Source organism: Dryas octopetala, chromosome 8 (genome assembly GCF_963921425.1).
Source record: "Dryas octopetala chromosome 8, drDryOcto1.1, whole genome shotgun sequence".
Taxonomy (NCBI): domain Eukaryota; kingdom Viridiplantae; phylum Streptophyta; class Magnoliopsida; order Rosales; family Rosaceae; genus Dryas; species Dryas octopetala.
In genome coordinates, this window is record NC_141373.1 from 20388819 (window position 1) to 20407744 (window position 18926).

The 18926-nt window shown below is 35.8% G+C and overlaps 2 protein-coding genes across 2 annotated transcripts; one reads left to right on the forward strand and one right to left on the reverse strand.

Annotated features, from left to right (window-relative positions):
- Nucleotides 1–11105: 11105 nt before the first annotated feature.
- LOC147277897 (uncharacterized) lies at nucleotides 11106–12836 on the forward strand. Its single transcript, XM_086254560.1, has 2 exons — nucleotides 11106–11265; nucleotides 11875–12836. Exons 1-2 carry the CDS (start codon nucleotides 11106–11108, stop codon nucleotides 12834–12836), a joined length of 1122 nt encoding a protein of 373 aa, XP_086110686.1.
- Nucleotides 12837–14939: 2103 nt separating this feature from the next.
- LOC147277898 (uncharacterized) lies at nucleotides 14940–18739 on the reverse strand. Its single transcript, XM_086255757.1, has 5 exons — nucleotides 18581–18739; nucleotides 18292–18507; nucleotides 18089–18187; nucleotides 17930–18010; nucleotides 14940–14945 (listed from the first exon to the last, which is right to left on the reverse strand). The coding sequence occupies exons 1-5, from the start codon at nucleotides 18737–18739 to the stop codon at nucleotides 14940–14942; spliced, it is 561 nt and encodes a 186-aa protein (XP_086111883.1).
- Between the last annotated feature and the right edge of the window lie 187 nt (nucleotides 18740–18926).

An 18926-nucleotide genomic window follows, 5' to 3' on the forward strand; every position in this document is an offset into this window, starting at 1 on the left:
AAGCCAATTCCAATATGACCTATTGATCGATTCATTGTTTCTCTATATATACAAGTATACAACAACTTTCAAAGGGACAAGGGGTGACATGTGCTAGCTAGAGGTTAAATACTTAACCATATTTGTGGTTCATGTAATTTGAGTTCAATTTCGCTTTGGTACCTGTTATTTTATATTTAACAATTACATCTTTGTAACTTATAATACTTATTAGTTACATGGAAGACTATTATTAGTTACATCTGTGTTTGAATCTAAAAATTGTATTTCTTTTTTACAAATTGACGAAACGGTCACTTTTTAGTTACATGGAAGACTTTTATAGTAATTGTAAACGAGACTTGAGGAGTTCCATCAATTTCATTCAACTTTCATGTGATATATATGTGATATTTCCGCCAATTAATTTGACGGAAATGTGATTTTGGATCCAATTACAATAGTTAATAATCAAATTAATAAAGTGGCCAAAAAAAAAAAATCAAATTAATACTTCCAAGATTACATCGTCAAATTAATTGGCTTAGATATCATTTTTATTTGATTATTTAAATGGTAGAACATTGAATTCTCCATGTGAAGATATTGATCGAGAAGAATAAAATCTTTTCAAAATCCAAGCATGGTCGTCAATTTTATTTCTGAAAACATGTTATGAGAATTTAATGTAGCCAAGATGCATTAATATTATTATGAGCTACCATGTAACAAAATGCATTTAATGAGGACAACGTACAAAAACAAGGTAAGCTAGTATTAGAAAGGCAGAGTTTTTTTAGAAAGGTAGAGTACTTTACAAAAGGCCAAAAAAAGGTTTTGTATGATGTGGGTGCATCATGATTCATATATGCATATGTGTAAGACTAAGAGGGAGTTGGATATATAGGATGAGTAGTCAAAGTAGTTAATTTGTTGAATTTTTTCATGAAGGTCTATTGATGTTACAATATATAGGATTAATAGGGGTGGGTATGGTTGGGAAGATCATAATATAAGATTAGGTTGCTTACATGGGTTTCTTGGGAAGGTAGCGAAAAGGTATATAATGGTTTTCATATAAAGAGATTTGAAGGAAATGGATGTTTTGGCTGTGCAAGTAACTGAAATGCATGCTTTGCATTTACTGTTTGAAAGCTCTTGCAAACCCTTCTATATATGCTTCTTGCACAATGCACACACAAACGCAGACTACTTAGAGAGAGAGAGAGAGATACTTCTAACGGTCTATTCTGATGTGTAGGGAGATATTGGAAAGTTGGTATATGCACCTCAAAAACAGGGTAAGATGACTTTTCACAACAGTTGGGGTACTGCTTGAGTTGAGAATAAGCAGCTTCCATGAAGATCATACCTCATTATATCACTACTGATCTGATTTTTGATGGCCCTTAATTGATTTAGACATATTAATTTGCATAGTTCTCTATTAATTACATCTATCATTTTGTAGTGACTATCAACCTACATTTAACAACCACATTACACCCTGTGTGATCCTGATATATATTGATTTCTTGATTGCTGAACCACCCAAAGCTGGTTTCGATGAAGGTGGATTTACATTACTTTTCATTCTTCTTGTAAATTTTGTAATAGCTTATACATATGGAGAACTTTGCAAATTGTGTATAGCATCAAATGGGTATGGCTTCATTCTACAGGCAGTAATAGAACTCTCTCAGATGGGGCCCATGTAGGGCACGTGCTGTTGGAAAAAGTGGCTAGAATATTACAGCAACTTTTGTAATCCCATATCAAGGAAGTCATCAATTGGCTATAAAAAATTAGACCACAAACTATTGTACGCATTTTTTGTAAAATATTTCATGCGCTCGGGTTAGCGGGGGATCTTCTAGATAGACATTATCGAATAGCACCTTTTGATGAGAGATATGAACAAGAGGCTTCGAGAAAACTAGTGTTTTCTGAATTATATGAAGCCAGTAAGCAAACAGCAAATCCATGGGTATTTGAACCTGAGTATCCGGGAAAAAGCAAAATATTTGATGGAAGAACGGGAAATCCTTTTGAACAACCTGTTATAATAGGAAAGCCTTATATCTTGAAATTAATTCATTCTTTTGGTGTTGCGGATAGTTAAATTGAGATATTTCTAATTTATGTATTTGTAATTTTGTAATATGTGAGTCTGCAAAAATGAGTGATTAGACTCATTAATTTGTCGACTTTTACGCAACACATTTTGTGCTTAAAAGTTGGAAAAAAGTTATTGCATTGAATTTTTGTTGATTTATTTTTGGACCTAAAGCGGCTAGCTTCATAAAAAATATGGAGATTTAAAGTGTAGTTCATTTTATGGATATTTCTTAAACTAAAATCGGTAGTGATTTAAGATTTTTAATTAAGTCTTTTTATTTTTCTTCTTTGACGGCTTTATGTTAAGTTTTAACATGCACCCGTCCAAAATCTCGGAATTAAAACTTAACATGCAGCCTTTACAAAGCCCTCTCTACACCCTAAGAGGGGAAATACCCTTCAAATAGGGGGAAATACACTTCAAATTGGGAAATGACTTTATTATGAATTAAAAAGATTTTCCTATAAATTATTATGAATTAAAAGGATTTTTTTATAAATTTTAAAATAGCCCTGGTCTCCATCTAAAAATTGTTTTTATAAAGGACCAAAGCCTAATTATATCTAAAAAATATCCTGCAAAACAATACTCTCCTCCCTAGTAGTATATGCAAATAGAAAACTATCATCTGTATAAAATAGATGGCAGATTATCTGCTCCACAACTACAATAAAAACCCCTTGCAAAACTCTAATTTGTGCTACCGCAAAATGGAATAAACCAGAGAAACCCTTGATGCAAAGAAAAAAAAGATAAGGAGAGGCCCATCACCTTAGTGAAGTCCTATGGTAGGTGTAAATAATGAAAATCAATTAAGAATCCATAAATTTATTCAGAATATGGTCAAATGCAAGTGAGTTTTTAAAGTTAAATGAGGCTCGGATGACACCATTGAACGGCATAAAGCTCGCTTCGTTGTCAAAGGTTTCCACCAACAACATGGCTTTGATTGCTACGAAACTTTATGTCTGGTTGTTAAACCTGCCACCATTCGCTTAGTTTTAAGTCTTGCGGTTTTCAAGGGATGTGGTCTTCGCCAACTTGATATTAAAAATGCATTCCTTCTTGGGTTCTTGGATGAGGATGTGTGTATGAGTTAGCCCCCTGGGTTTATTGATCCCTCTTAGCCTCATCGATCATGTTTGCAAGCTTCAGAAAGCTACTTATGGCCTCAAACAAGCACCGCACGCCTAGTTTAATCGTTTCAACTCCTTTATCCTTTAACATGGTTTCTCTCAAAGCCGGGTTGATTCATCTTTCTTCATCTATGCACATTCAGGTCAATTTATGGTGTTATTACTATATGTCGACGACATTGTCCTTACTGGCAGCACTCTCGTTCTCATCAGTTCTTTTATCTCGCTCCTTGGGCTCGAATTTGAGATCAAGGATCTCGGTCTCTTGCATTATTTCCTAGGGCTTGAAGTTTTCTCCTCCTCTTTAGGTATGCACCTTTCTCAAACCAACTAAGCAGCAGGTCTTTTATGTCGCACAAACCTCCTGGACTGCAAGTCGTGTGCCACACCAATTGCCTACAAACTCTAGCAGTCCAACTAGGGTGATGCTCTTCTCTTTGATTTGAAGGAATTTCGTCACTTAATTGGTTCCCTTCAATACCTAACTCTTACACGTCCAGACATATCCTTTGTCGTCAATCATATTGCTCAGTTCATAGCTAGTCTGCGCATCACTCATCTTATTGTCGTCAAGCGCATTCTTCACAACATCAAAGGGTCGATTAATTTGGGAATTGTTTTCCTTTCATACTCTGGTCCCATTTCTGTTCTAGGCTATTCCGATGCTAATTGGGCTGGTTGCCCGCTTAGTTGGCGCTCTACATCGGGGTACTTGGTTTTTCATGGCTCAAATTTGATTTCTTGGTGTTCTTCTAAGCAGCCCACAGTGTCCTGTTCTAGTTCTGAGTCTGAATATCGTGCATTGGCCCAAGCTTATGTTGAATCTATTTGGTCTCTTATCTTCATCAGGAGTTGTGGCAGCCCTTTGTCTTCTCCTATTACCCTTTATTGTGATAACTTAAGCACCACCTATATGGTGGCAAATCCAGTGTTCCATGCTCGAACTAAACATATGGAATTTGACTATCACTTTGATCAGCGAGCGAGTTAAAATGGGGACTCACCGCATCCAGTTTATTTCGTTTGTTGATCAACCTGCAAATATCCTTACCAAACGCCTACATAAGCAACATTTCCTTCTTTTTCGGTCCAAACTAGTCTCTCCCAGGTCGTCCAATTTGCAGGGGTGTATTAATTAGAGAAGTGGTTACGTCTTCCTAGGATTTTTTTGCTTGTATGATTTGTACTCCTCCTAGGATAGAACTTCGATTGATTGCTCTTGTGTCTAGGTTTCTTGTAGGCCAAGTACTGCAATGTCTATATATACATGTATTGTGTAACATTGAATCTTAATCAAAGTGATAAGTTTCTACAGTTTGCCTAGGGTTCCTTCATGAACTCTAGTTTAGTTTTGGTTTCGAGTTCCCTTTCTTGCTCTTAGAGAGGGCTTTTTCTATGATTTTTCTTTGACTTATTATCAATAGAGATGAACTCTTTTTAGTTTATTGTTGGTTTTTTTTCATCAGTTGCTTTTTAGGTTCGATGGTGCTTTTGATCCCTTTTTGAGGGTGGGTGGTGCATGTGCGATTGTTCGTGATTCGCACAGAGAGGTTGTGGTGATTATGGCTCAACCTCTTAGTCGTATTGCTTCCTCCCGAAAAGTAGAGATATTGGCATTTTTGCACAGGATCCGATTTGTCTTGGGTGCTAGGTTTTCTTCTATCATTATGGAGTCTAATGCTCAAACTATCATCTCTCGATTTCAGAAGATGAATGAGGATTTAGCACCTTTAGAAGGAGGCGAAAAGAGTTTGGATTCAATGTTCCGAGATTAGTGTACTTGTAGTTATGTTTCTAGAATTGTAATGGGGCGGCTCATGCTCTTGCTCGCTTTGCTTTACATTGTGAAACTCTTACTACTTCGGTGGAGAAAGCCTTGTTTGGCTTCAACAGCAGTTTCATTCTGATTATAACTTTCTTAGTTTTTTTTTTTTTTTCAATAAAAGTTCTTTTTTATTTTCAAAAATAAAAATGTTAAACCTAACTGCCTAGGATTTATCCTCATGAGAACCTAACACTTATGGAAATGCATTTTCTTTTGGTATAATTAAAACTACCGTTATTGAATTCTATTGAGATTTTTTGTCTCTATTTTCGACCATTTATGAAGGGGACCAAAAAAAATAGTTTCAACATATCATGGCCGGTATCTTAGATTGTTTTTCAATTATCATAAAAAAATTTAACCATGCATCAAGGTTTTATTTCAATCACTCTTTAAGTTTAGAAGTTGTTGATGCCCAATTAATTGCTAAACTCTTGTGTATGTGGGTAGTTTCGTCCTCAGTCCACGTGGGCTCCTAGCTTGCCATAGGAAAACAATTAATATATATCTACTATATCGAGATATTTGCCCAAAAGAAAAATCTACCATATAGAGATAAAATTAGGACAACATAATGGTTGCTCTCTGTGATCCTCCTTTACTCTTTCTCTCTTTCAATTAATAAGACAAATCCCATAGGCCGGGCATGCCCAATATTAGAGTGATCCTATTACCAATTTACCACCCACCAATCTTATTTCCCCACCCATTTTTTAAAAAATATTTAATTATAATTTTTTTTTTTTTTTTGTAAAATGACTAAGAAGGACACATGAAAAAAATAATAATAAAAACAAGAAAGCCTGGCAGCCATGGAACCCAACTTCTATCATGATCGTTGCACATTCAGCACCCCAATTAGCCACCTTATATGTCCTCATCATCTACTGATTTTAATATTATCATATTAGATCAAAATAAAAAGTATGATTGCATTTCATGAGATGCTTCTCAAATGGCGCATTATTAGTTTCTAGTGGTTGGGAAATTAAAATTGTTGGTAAGAATTGAGATACTCTAGTGAATGAGCAACTTCATTCTAGATATAATGAACATTGCTTATTCCATCAGATGAGGCACTGTCACGACAATGTTGCCAAGGGGAAGGAAAAAAGAAAGGGGGAAGGGGTAGTTTAGGAATAAAAGTGGATGATATCAGTAGATTTATATTTTTTGCAATTGGGTGAGAAGTGAAAAAATAAGGTGGGTGAAAAAATAGGAATGAGGGGTGGGAATAGTGCCACTTCAATATAATTAAGAATTATTACTTGTTGATTGAGGACATAGAAATCACAATTAAATTGAACAATAATTCAAAATGATTACAATATATTTATTGGACAATATTCCAAAATAACACGATATATAGTTCAATACAATTCGTGTTCGATGGAAGAGGGAGAAATTATTCTGTATAACCGATACACCGTCACGTGGTGTCGTAACCAATTCAACGTATCATAATATAGGTGGATGTTATTAATACTATACTCTACTAATATAAATATATCATCCAATAATATCCTTACACGTTGAATTGATTACGTACAACACGTGGCTTTATATTAGATACACCTAATAACAACCCATCTTGCCTCTCGATCTTCTCTTTAAGAGGTTGCATGATGTTTAATGTTCATATTTTTTTTTATTTAATAAGAGATAGTAGTTTTAACAAATTCAGTCAAATATAAATTTCTTTTAGTTCAAATTAATAATTCAGTCCAGTCTAATTAACATTCCAAACGGACCTAATTAGGGTTCTCACTAACTTAAGGCCCCGTTTGTTTGGCCGTAATGCTACAATTGGAATAGGTATTGTATTCCATTCCTTAACTATGTAGTAATGTAATGACTTTTACCTTTTCATTCTAATGTTTGGAACAATTTAGTAATTGAAAATATGGAATGATTTGTAATGGAGTAAATAATAGCACTTTTTCAATTTTATCCTTTTCTTTTAACTTATCAAATTTGAGAGAGGGAGAAAGAGGAGAGAAGAATGAGAGATAGAGTGGGAGAGAAACTGCTGTATCGTTCGACAAAAAAAAAAACTCCCTATTGGATCAGTTCAAGGAATTTCAAGATAACAATAATTTTTTAATTTGGACAATTATATCTTTTTCTTAATCTCTTTATGTTGATGATGAACCCAGAAGTTTCTCTGTCAATTGTTTGTTTCCAGAATTAAAAGGATCGATCTCGTCCCCCTCCTTCAATTGCTTCGAATATCGGTATCAATGAGTTTTCTCCAAGTCGTAGAGGATAAGAAAAGTTGAGAAATTATAATCAACTTAATTAATTGATATATAATTTATTGTTGAAGATTGATTAATGGGGTTGAAGATTGACATAGATATATCCTACGGTGGTGCTGCTATGTGCAGAATAGAAAGAAGAACATCCATAGTGGTAAAAAATTATTATCAACTTAATTAATTGATATATAATTTGTTGTTGAAGATTGATTAATGGGGGTTGAAGATTGACATAGATATATATATATATATATGTATATGTATATCCTACGGTGGTGCTGCTATGTGCAGAAAAGAAAAAATAACACCCATGGTGGTGGAAGAGGAGGAAGTGATTTAGAAAAAAGAAAAAAAAAAACTCTTTTTTATTAATTTTTCTTCTTCCATGGAGGAGGGATCAGGTGGGGTGGTAGGAGGCATGGCAGATCTACCATGGAACAGAAGAATGGAGGAGGACGAGAGGAGTGAGTTTTATGTTTTCAGTTTTTTAGTAGTCATATAATGAGAGGGTAATTATTGTAATTTTACATTCTAGCTAGTGTGGGAATAGAAATACCACCTCCCTTCCGGCATTTCTATTCCACCTCTTATTAGGAATTGAATTACGGTCAACTAAGGTCAATTCCTTAGTACATTTCCCTTACAAGCCAGCCAAACACCATATTTGGATGGAATGGGAATTGAATTCCCATTCCTGCTCTAGATTCCGTCCAAACAAACAGGGCCTAAGAGTTTTGTAGTTTCAAAAATAAAAAGGGTAAATCACTAGTTTGGTCTTTGTAGTTTGGCCATGTTGTTTTAATTTTTTTCAATTAAGTTCTCATAGTTTACATTTTATCAAAATCAAATTCAAAATTAAAATTTCGTCCAAATTTAAAATGTGAAATCCTTCTTTTTTAATCGATGCGGGAGTGCAACTATATGAATTTTATGACCTTTTTACTTTTAAACTCACAAAGGTTAACATTGCACCATGGTTTGATATAAAAAATTATGTCTAAATTAAATTTAGATGAATTTTTTTTTTGGACTTAATCAATTGTAACAAAATTTAAACAATAAGGACAAAATTGAAATAAGAGTCAAAGTATAAGGACCAAAATAATTATTTGCTCAGATAAAAACAAAAGAGGTTGGAAGTTCATATATAACTAAAACTCCAGAGCTGGTTTGTCACAAATTTGATTTAACGATCAAGACAGGCCAATTAATCAAATGAACATTAATACTTGCGCACCTTCCACCTACAAAATTAGTATTAGCATTAAAAAAGAAAAATATATCAAAATTCAGTGTAGGATGGAACTGTTGGATAACTTGGATTGGCACATCCACCAATTGCAATTGCCCACTGATTTCATACCCACTATGACATTAATTTTGGTGCATAGTGTGATTGGTTAATGTTGATGTTAATATATAAGCTAGTTCGATCAAAGCATATTTTAGATGGGATTGAAGAAAAGTGTTTCATTTCGTGGGATATGAAATCTCAATCAGTTAAGAAACACTGTATAATAATGTTTATAATTATAACACTCATTAATTTCTTCACAAAATTATGTTTCAATGCTTTTATTTGACCTGTCATCTGCGTGGAACAAAGTATGGAATAAGGCAGACGGTTTACCCATACTTTTCTTCATCTTGTACTTGCACGCCATTATTAGCCTCAACCTAAAACTACACCATCTCTTTATTTTTTTATTTTTTTATTTTTGAGTAAACACTCTCTCTTTAATTTTCATGAAAAAAAAAATTCATAAACTCTTATTCATCTTTTAGATTTCATTAAATAAATGACATGTTATATTTTATTATTATTATAGTATAAATCATTAGGTCTACAAACTTATATGTGACATCACCCAAACAACAATATTGATTTACAATTTGACAATATAACATGTCAAAATGTTTGAAAAAAAAAATTAATATGTAATATACATTTATAAATATTCCCTTCTCAAACTGTCTCACATCTTAAGTCAACATAAAATGTTTATGTTGTCAAACTAAATTTGGACCGTTTATTAAATTTATTTTTAAATGTGCGGTTCAAATTTATAATCTAAAAAGATAATTAACTTTACCCTATAAATATCATAGGTATATATATAGTGTCTCTAAATAGTATATCTCTTATTATTTTATGTTAAATCTGATCATAAAATATGCAAAACAATTATCAAATTAACATACAGATCAAAATTATGAAGGGTTTTTGGTGAGGTCGGGTTAATATATATATATATAAGATAATGTTATGATCTTAGAGCACTATTTGAAGATTCATGTACTATTTCAGTTAGCTTAATGTGAGTTGCTAGAAACATATAGGCTGACCAATAATTAGGCTTGCACATCTTAACTGCTAACCTAAAAAGCAAAGTAACATAATAATTTTTTAACTAAATATAACACATCTTGTGGTAAGTATGACTGTATGGCCATTACCATTTACATGACCCTTCTTGGCATCAAGGTCTTATATACTTCGACAAAATATATCCTTTTTAAGTACATATAATCTGCATTACATGGAGCATGTGGATGCTTTAACAACTTACTAGTTATATCAATTTATTGTAGCCAATTCTGGGTATGCCAGCTTGAATTTTACCAACTTCCCTTTACATTAATTAATAAGAGTTTACCTGTTCCATCTACCATATAAACTGCCTCCAATGAGAGGCATCATGAGCTAAAAACAGCAAAGTTTAATAAATAACCCTAATTAATCTTCACTGATATGGACCTCCATATTTCCAAAAAAAGGTTGTCCTAAAACTTCATTTATAAAATACATGAAAAATATAAGGTTATTACTTAGTAGTTAGTACCATGAATCGTTTTGTCCTAGTATTGCTATTGGTCCATATATGTTACTGGTAGTACTGCTTCAAATAATCGAATTACTATAACAATTTATGGTGGGGGGTTGAAACTTGTCACAGGGATTTCTGAATGTTCCAACTCTAAAAATATATAATGATTAATAATGCCTTCTTAATTAATAAATTAGACTAGGATCAATGTCCCTTTAATTAAATAAGAATACTGATAAGAACATCAAACTCTATTTACTATATATTGTGGCAATGTCTTACTGATCCAATTTGCGTTTTCTATGAGACTCATTTATTTTCAACAAATTAATAAAATACTGACACATATATTGACATATAATTTAGTATCTAAATTTAATACATAAATTTAGCATCTTAAAATTATTTAATTAAATAAATAATAATAGTCACATTATTTTATGAACAAAAGTTGATAAATGAATCTGGTGTATTATAAGGTGCCCAAGTTTTTAGGTCTGATTAACGTGGTACAATGGCTTAAATTTTTAAATTATGTTTTATTGGATGTGCGTGTGTGTGCGTGCGCGTGTTAGAGGGAGAGGGAGAGAGAAACAGTTGGGAATATGAGAGGAGAAGTTTATTGGCCAAAGAAAAAACAAGAAAGGGTCATTTTGGCTCTCTACAAACTACAGGATGTTGCATATTATACAATTATACATATCATAGGCTTTAGCTTAATGTGTCGTGTAAAACCAACAAAAGTGACTGCCCATCCATAACCCTAAACCGACCCCTCACTTTCTTATTGTCTGATATATCCTCTTCTCATTTTCTCTCTTGCATATATAATCTTGGTGTGGGCAGATAAGTACCCTATACGTAATTGAACATGTCCAACACTCGATGACTTGTCATATATACATATTTATATATACATATGATATGGTAGCTAATTAGAAGCTTCAACAAAAAGCTGCCATGGAGGACTATGGAGCTTCAGGCTCTGCGGATGAAGGGAAGAGTAGTTGCCCACGTGGACATTGGAGACCGGCTGAGGATGAAAAACTCCGGCAACTTGTCGAACAGTACGGCCCCCAGAACTGGAACTCCATTGCAGAGAAGCTTCAAGGAAGATCAGGTACTATCATACGCAAATTACTTAGAGCTCTCTCTCTCTCTCTCTCTCTCTCTCTCTCTCTCTCTGTGTTGGAGGTGGGTTAGTGGTGCCTGTGTCTGTTTAATTGGTTATCTGGGGAAAATCTTATATGCAAAACGTTGTTGAATCTCTCACGTTCAACCCATCAAATATCAGTTAATTAATATATTACCAATTTTGTGAGAGGAGGTTGTATAGAATGATTGTATGCAAGAATTTCTAGGGGAGTATTTTTAGTATTTTATAATTATTATACAAAAAAATCTTGTACACAACCGATGTAGAACCTCTCCCTCGATCATATTTAACGCGTCACATGTTAGGCAATATCTCACTAGTTTTGTGAAAGAAAGTTGTATGCAAGAATTTCTCAAGGTCATCTTGAATCGTTTCTAATTATCTGACCTCTCTCAAACCTAATATTTTCTTTGTACCACCCTGACCATGTTTCAACCTCTTAAATTAATTTGAACACATATACATAATTTGGGAGATGATATGCTTTTTACTCCTCTCTCTCTCTCTCTCTCTCTCTCTCTCTCTCTCTCTCTCTCTCGTATTCTAATTTTTATTTGTTTTTTGTTTTGGTAGGGAAGAGTTGTAGATTGAGGTGGTTTAATCAACTAGACCCAAGAATCAACCGAAGGCCATTTAGTGAGGAAGAAGAAGAGAGGCTTTTAGCAGCACATCGCATTCATGGGAACAAGTGGGCACTGATTGCAAGACTGTTCCCTGGTCGGACTGATAATGCTGTGAAGAATCATTGGCATGTTATAATGGCGAGAAGGCAAAGAGAACAATCCAAACTCTGTGGGAAGAGAACTAGCACCAATTACCAAGATTTCATGATTTGTACTAATGAGTACTCATCAAACACCTCCTCATCAATCTCCAACAACTTTGAAATTTTTGCAAGGAAAAATATAAAATCACAGGGGGATCAAAGATCATCAACTGGGTTTGATCAGATTCATAGTGGCAGTGGTACTAAAATCTTTGAATTCCAGAACCCCAATAAAGATAGGAAGATGTTCATGGACACAAGGCCCATTACTACTACTACTACTACTTATTCCCCTTATAATTGGAACTTTGCTTCAGCGGGAACAACATCAAACAACAACTCAACTTCATCAAGGGGTTTGATGCCGAGAGAAGGAAGAGGTCATATCAATAATGTTCGTCCTAATAATGTAATTTCGGAGGGCTTGAAAGGTTCGGATCACCCCTTTATTCACCGGAGACAGTATCCAAGTTCTTCATCATTTGCCAGCTATAGAGGTACCAGTAGTAGTGCATTTGGGGGACCAAATTATATGAGGGTCAATGTTTCAAGTCCTTTTGGGTGCTTCAGTCTTGGAGATCATATCCATCGTCATGATCATCAGCACCATGGAAGGATCATGAAGAACGATTTGGCTAGTTTATGTGACAAAGAATCAACATTTGACGACCATAATCATCAAGATCATCATCATCATCACCAATCCATTGATCATCACAAGGAAATTCCCTTCATAGATTTTCTTGGTGTGGGAATCTCATCTTCTTAATAATCCATATGGTATATGCACCTAAAGGACATTTAATTTAATTTTTTTATTTTTCTTTTTAAATTTATTGATCTAGTTTTAGCTAGGGTAGCATGCAAATTAATGTTTAGGATATAGTACTAGTTGGGATACCTACGGAATAATTAATATTGCCTATTAAAATATTATTAATATATGATATATTATAGTACTCTAGTTATTCTTGTAGTTACAAGAATCCTAATTATATATATATATATCATTCTCTAGGTTTGAGGCTTTAAGAATCCAATCTTTTGTCCTTAAGGATAAGAAAAGTTGTTGATTTCATACTGTTGTTCTCACTTCAATCAATGCATTAAAATTTAATAGCATGGAAAAAAGATGACCCATTTGGATTTAACTCCATATAGAAGGATATGACTTGGGGTGACCCCTATTCCACAAGAAATGCTAGCTGTATAGTTGTAATTGTATTTTTTACCACATTTTTACGATACTGGATCTACTAGCTGTATCATGTATGTACAATTTTTTGGCAGTGTTTATACCTTAAATTGGATTTGGGCTGGATACACTGCCAAGCCCAGGAATAGCCTATAAGAACTTAAATGAAGGTCCAAGTTCTAGTTTTTTCAAAAAAAGAATCCAGTTGTGCCGAGAATCCTTAGTGAGCTAGGAATTTAATTTAGGAAAGTCTTGAGAGGAAAGAAAGAGGAGTCCTAATGCAACTTGAAGAAGGTTTCCTAAAGACTTAGAGTCCGGATCATTATAAATAGGAGGCATCAGATGAAGAAACGCTCTCTCAACACATTCAACATTCAACACAACTCACAACTTCAGAATTTCCAAGCATCTTTGTGATTTTCCAAGTTTTCAAGTTTTCAAGCCTTCAAGCTCTTGTTTTTTGTTTAGCTCTGCTAGGGTTTATCTTGTTCCCTAGTATTGATTTCTTCAGAGGTTTCGACAATTGATTTTCATATTTGCTTATTAATTATGAGATTTACTGTTAGAACTACAATTGTTACCAGATTTCTTGATAATCAAATCGTCCACACCTTTTACATTAAAGTTCATTATTTTTCTTGTTCACCCAATCACCCAAGCATCCATCGTTCGCATTTACGAATTCGAACACACAGTCACTTAAACTAATGACGAAGATCAAGGCATTAAGAACCTAGGCGAGTTTCCTGTTCCTTTCTTCGTCGAGCAATTGTTTGGTTAGTAGCTAGATTCACGGCGCGAATCACACAAATACATATTATCTATTACGGCCTCTCGGCACAGAATAGTGGCACGCCAAAAAAAAAAACATTTAGAGCTCGTTTTGTATGCTTCACTATTAAGGCCTTCACTATTTCTTAGTCTTGTCCTGAACTCTCTAGGACAGGCTTAAGCTAGACTAATATTGTTCTACGTTTGGTGGTGCATCAGGCCTTCACTATTTCCCACTTTTTTAATTCTTTTTTCTTCCCCTTTCTCTCCCATTTTATTCTTCTTCCCTAAGCTCACTACCTCTCTCTTTCTTGGCATCATCTTCTCCAGCCCACGCCGACCGACGAGACCATCTCTCTCTCGATTTTGGTTTCTTGGTTTTGATTGAATGGGGTGGGTCAGGTCTGGGTGAAGGGGAGGGAGGTGGGGCGGGTCAAGTTTGGGTAAAGGGGAAAGAGGTGGGGCGGGTCAAGTCTGGGTGGAGGGGAGGGAGGTGGGGTATGTCAGGTCTGGGTGGAAGGGTGGAAGGGAGGGAGGTGGGGCGAGTTAGGTCTGGGTGGAGGGGAAGGAGGTGGGGTGGGGCTAGGTGAGGGGGAGAGGGTGGGTTGGGCAAGGAAAATGGGGATGATGGGTGGGGGCGGGCAAGGGAGGGGCTGGGTGGGGCGGGGATGGGTGGGGGAGGGTTGGGTGGGGGCTGGGTAGGGGAGGGGAGGGGCTGGGTTGGAGTATGCTGATGCAAGGAAAGGAAGTTCTTATTTAGTGAGCTGCTTTCACATGGTATTAAATTAGAATGGCTAAGGAGGAGTTTTTAGTGGGACCAGATTTCATAATCCCATTAAACTTAATACTGTGTCCAACCAAACATGGGATTAGTGTCTTATTTAAGACAGTCCCCCTTAGTCCCCTTTAATCCTGTGTAACAAACACCCCCTTAATTAAATGACTATAACGCTCTTATTCATGATCTCGGCTAACTTGCCGTGATTTTTTAGGGTAACATGCATATTACATTGATGTTCACCAGCATATATAATGGCATTTTAACATATGTATGGTTTTCAAGTGACACCTGATGACAAATGCATATATTCTCCTTGGCGATTTAAGTTTGGGAAAATTTTAGCTAAATGACTCCAACTATACCCCATGCCTTTATTTAGGACATGAATTTCACTTTGTGTTAACTGCGGATTGAAATTTTCATTTTGTGTCAATTAAGACCTTGTTTTTTTTTTTTTCTAGTTTTTATCTCAACTTTGGCCCGATGTTGGACCCATTAAACCTCCACCAAATTCAGAAAAATTATACTGGGTTTGAAGATATGCATCTCCTCTTTATAACCATATAAATATCACCCAAATAAGACCTCTACAATTCCAGATAATCCGCCCCAAAGTAGAGTACCCGAAACTGTTCAATTTTTTAGATATTTTCCCAAATGTCAGATTTGACAATTTCAAGTGCTCAACTTTGGGGCCAATTATTTGGAGTTGTAGATATCCAATTTGAGTGATCTTTATATGGTTGTTGTGAGTCCTTAATTGACACAAAATGAAAGTTTCAGTCCTCAGTTGACAAAAAGTGAAATTCATTTCATGAATAAAGACATGGGTATAATTGGAGTTCTTTAGCTAAAATTTTCTCTTTAAGTTTTGAAATTGAAAGCCACTTTTAGAAAATCCCCAAGAAATTATATATATAATCCATAAATATTCCATAAAAGAAGTTCATAACTTAATATATTTTTTAATTTCTTTGGAGATTCTAAATTTGATGCACTCTAAAGGCAAGTTGGCAAGTAGTTGAAACCATAGAGCCATATAGCAGCCACTCTCCAAAATTGTCCATATCATTTCCTCTCGTGTGCAATCAAAGCCTTAAGGTCTTCTTTGGATAGAGGATATCATTTTTTTTTTGTTTTTTTTTTTAATAAACCAATTTAAGTCTTCTAGTAAGTAGTAAGTAGGAACTAATGGATATGTCAAAAATAGCTACCAAAAGAGAAATTTTGAAATCCTTTACGTACTATTTTATCAATTAATTAATTGTAATTTATACCAATGATGTGATGCACGATTTGCCATTGAAGAGACTTGAAGCCAAACCTAATTCTTCTCTCTAAATTTTAGTGGGAAATTGTCGTGATTAATTTTTGAGACATGTCAAACTAAACTTGCATTTGTTAATTATCATTTTAATATTTTTTTTATGAACTAATGATGGTCTCAACCAAGGTGTTAAATTTCGATTTTTAAGGGTATGAAAATTTTAACACTATGTTAAACATATTTTGAAAAATTTCGGTGAAATTTCAAAAATTTCCCGAAATTGTCGAAATTTTCAGCTTGAGCCAAGGAGGCAGCGACAAGAGGGAGAGATGGGAGGAAAAGGAGAGCCGGCCTCGTTGCCTGTCGTCGCCGGGGAGAGAGAAGAGAGGAGGAAGAGATCAGTGCGGGGAGAGGAGATAGGCGCGCAGGGAGATCGGGGAGGGAGAGGGAGGAGAAAGAAGAGATAAGAGAGGGAAGGATAAACCTAGCAAGGGAGTGACTGACCGAGGGAGAAAGAAAGAGAAGATGACTAATGAAGTAATGAGAGATTGAGAGGGAAGATGACTAGAGAAGGTGGAGAGTTACATGAAAAGGAAGGAAACAGGAACAACAAGGAAAGAAAGAAGAAAGAAAAGAAGAAAGAAACACTACAAGAAAAAAGGGTTTGGGAGAGGAACGAAATTCGTCGCCCAAAGTAGATTTTCGTCGCCCAAACGTTTGGGCGACGAAACGCGTTCGTCGAGTGTTTGGACGCCCAAAATGTGACGCCCAAGAGTTTGGGCGACGAACTTCTAAATTTCGTCGCCCAAAGGCACCTGGGGCAACGGATTTTTTTCGTCTCCTAACACATAAAATTCGTCGCCCAAAGCAAGTTTAGGCGACGGACAAATTTCGTCGCCCAAAGAGGGTTTGGGCGACGAACACACTTATTCCTCGCCCAAAGCATGTTTGGGCGACGAAATTATCCGTCGCCTAAACAAGATTTGGGAGAGGATCGAATAACTAATTTCCTCGCTGGAACGTGCTTTGGGCGACGGAATTTTTCGTCGCCCAAAGGGTGTTTGGGCGACGGAATTTTTCGTCGCCCAAAGCATGTTTAGGCGACGAACCATTCCGTCGCCCAAACATGCTTTGAGCGACGAATAGCTTTTTTCGTCGCCCAAACAATTTTTTTTTTTAAATTTTTTTTATTTATTTAAATTATATATTTAAATTTAATATTTATATTATATATTTAAATTTAATATTTAAAAAAAAATTCTTTATTCAAAAACTATATAAAACAAAATTCATAAATTTATATATCAAAAATATCCATACAAAGTAGTAATTAACCCTAATATATATAGTCAATCTATTCTAAACTAATAACATCATCATCATTCATATCTGACAGAGGTTGATGAGAAGATGGTGGCGGGACAAACCCAGGTATCGCCTTGGTCAATGCAGCATACAACGCCTCCTTCTCCGCTCTCTCAGCTCGTAAGTCCTCCTGCAACTTCTTCACTTGAGCGGACAACCCTGCGATGACTGCAGATGGCTGAGACGAAGATGAAGACGAAGACGAGGATCGAACATCACGAATCCGCCCATATCCCATGCCGCGTATTTCCTTACCGGGCCTAACACCCAGTGAGTCTATCATAATACGAAGTCCGACATCGGGATCGACGACTGGAATCGACTCCAACGGAGTACCTGGAGGGTGCTGCTCGGCCAAGCTCTCCAAATATATTCTCGAGTTGGCCACCATCTCATCCTTCAAAATGTTTTATATACAAGTAACCAATTAGAAAAATAAATATAAAAAATTATATGATGAATTTTAAAATATAAAAAACTAACATGTTTTGCCTTGGCCGCATCACAACCGGGATGAACATAGATATCTCCGAAAGTATCTATCTCCGGGAATTGCGACCCACGCTGAAAAAGAAAATAATTTTGTCAAAGACCCAACCAATATTAAAGAATATATATGTATTAAATTAAATAATGACGTACCCGACGTCGCGACTCCACTCGATATGAGATGGGCGTCGGACCACTATGATGGTTAAACGGCTTCCCTTTCCGGTTTCTGGCGTTGGCGACCGACTTCTTCTGTTAAATATTAAGCAAATTATAAATATGTTAGTGTATGTATACAATAATAGAATAACAAAACAATAATCGATTTTTTAAAGGCTTAAAATGATAAAACGTACCAAAAACGACGGACTCATGAAATGATCGCACAAAAAACGCCACTGGTCAGACCGCTCTACCAACTCCATAGGGGGGTTCGCCAATGCCTCAACTGCCGACGAAAATCCCTTGAAATGCACGTGTAGTTCGTGCTTCCACTGCCTGTAGGACTTGATGAGTAAATCTGTCATGTACGTGACAGTGAGGGGATCATCCATCTGAATGTCAAAGTTAACCTAAAAAAAATATTAGATTGTTATGAATGATCAAATTTATCATTTTGAATTAATTATTGAGCTATATACTCACTGAGATGGAGCGGATCACTTTGTGTTGAATCTCTGCCGGCAATTTTTTCCAAGTGGTTGCAACCATGGCGCACTCGGCACGAATAATAGCCCCCACATCATGCGAGAACAAACTGTCAACGTTAGGATCTAACAGTCGTCGGCCGTTTTGCACACACATGACTGGAATCCGCGCCCCAGTACTGCGCACGATCTTAGAGGACTTCAACCCACTACATGGTCCCCTCGTCGCAGTGGATGACGTCGCAGTAGATGAAGCGGAAGCGGAAGCGGAAGTGGTGACCTGACTAGAGCGGTGAGATCGACGGGCCCTCCGTGGCATAGAGGGGCTCCCAGTACTCGAGGAT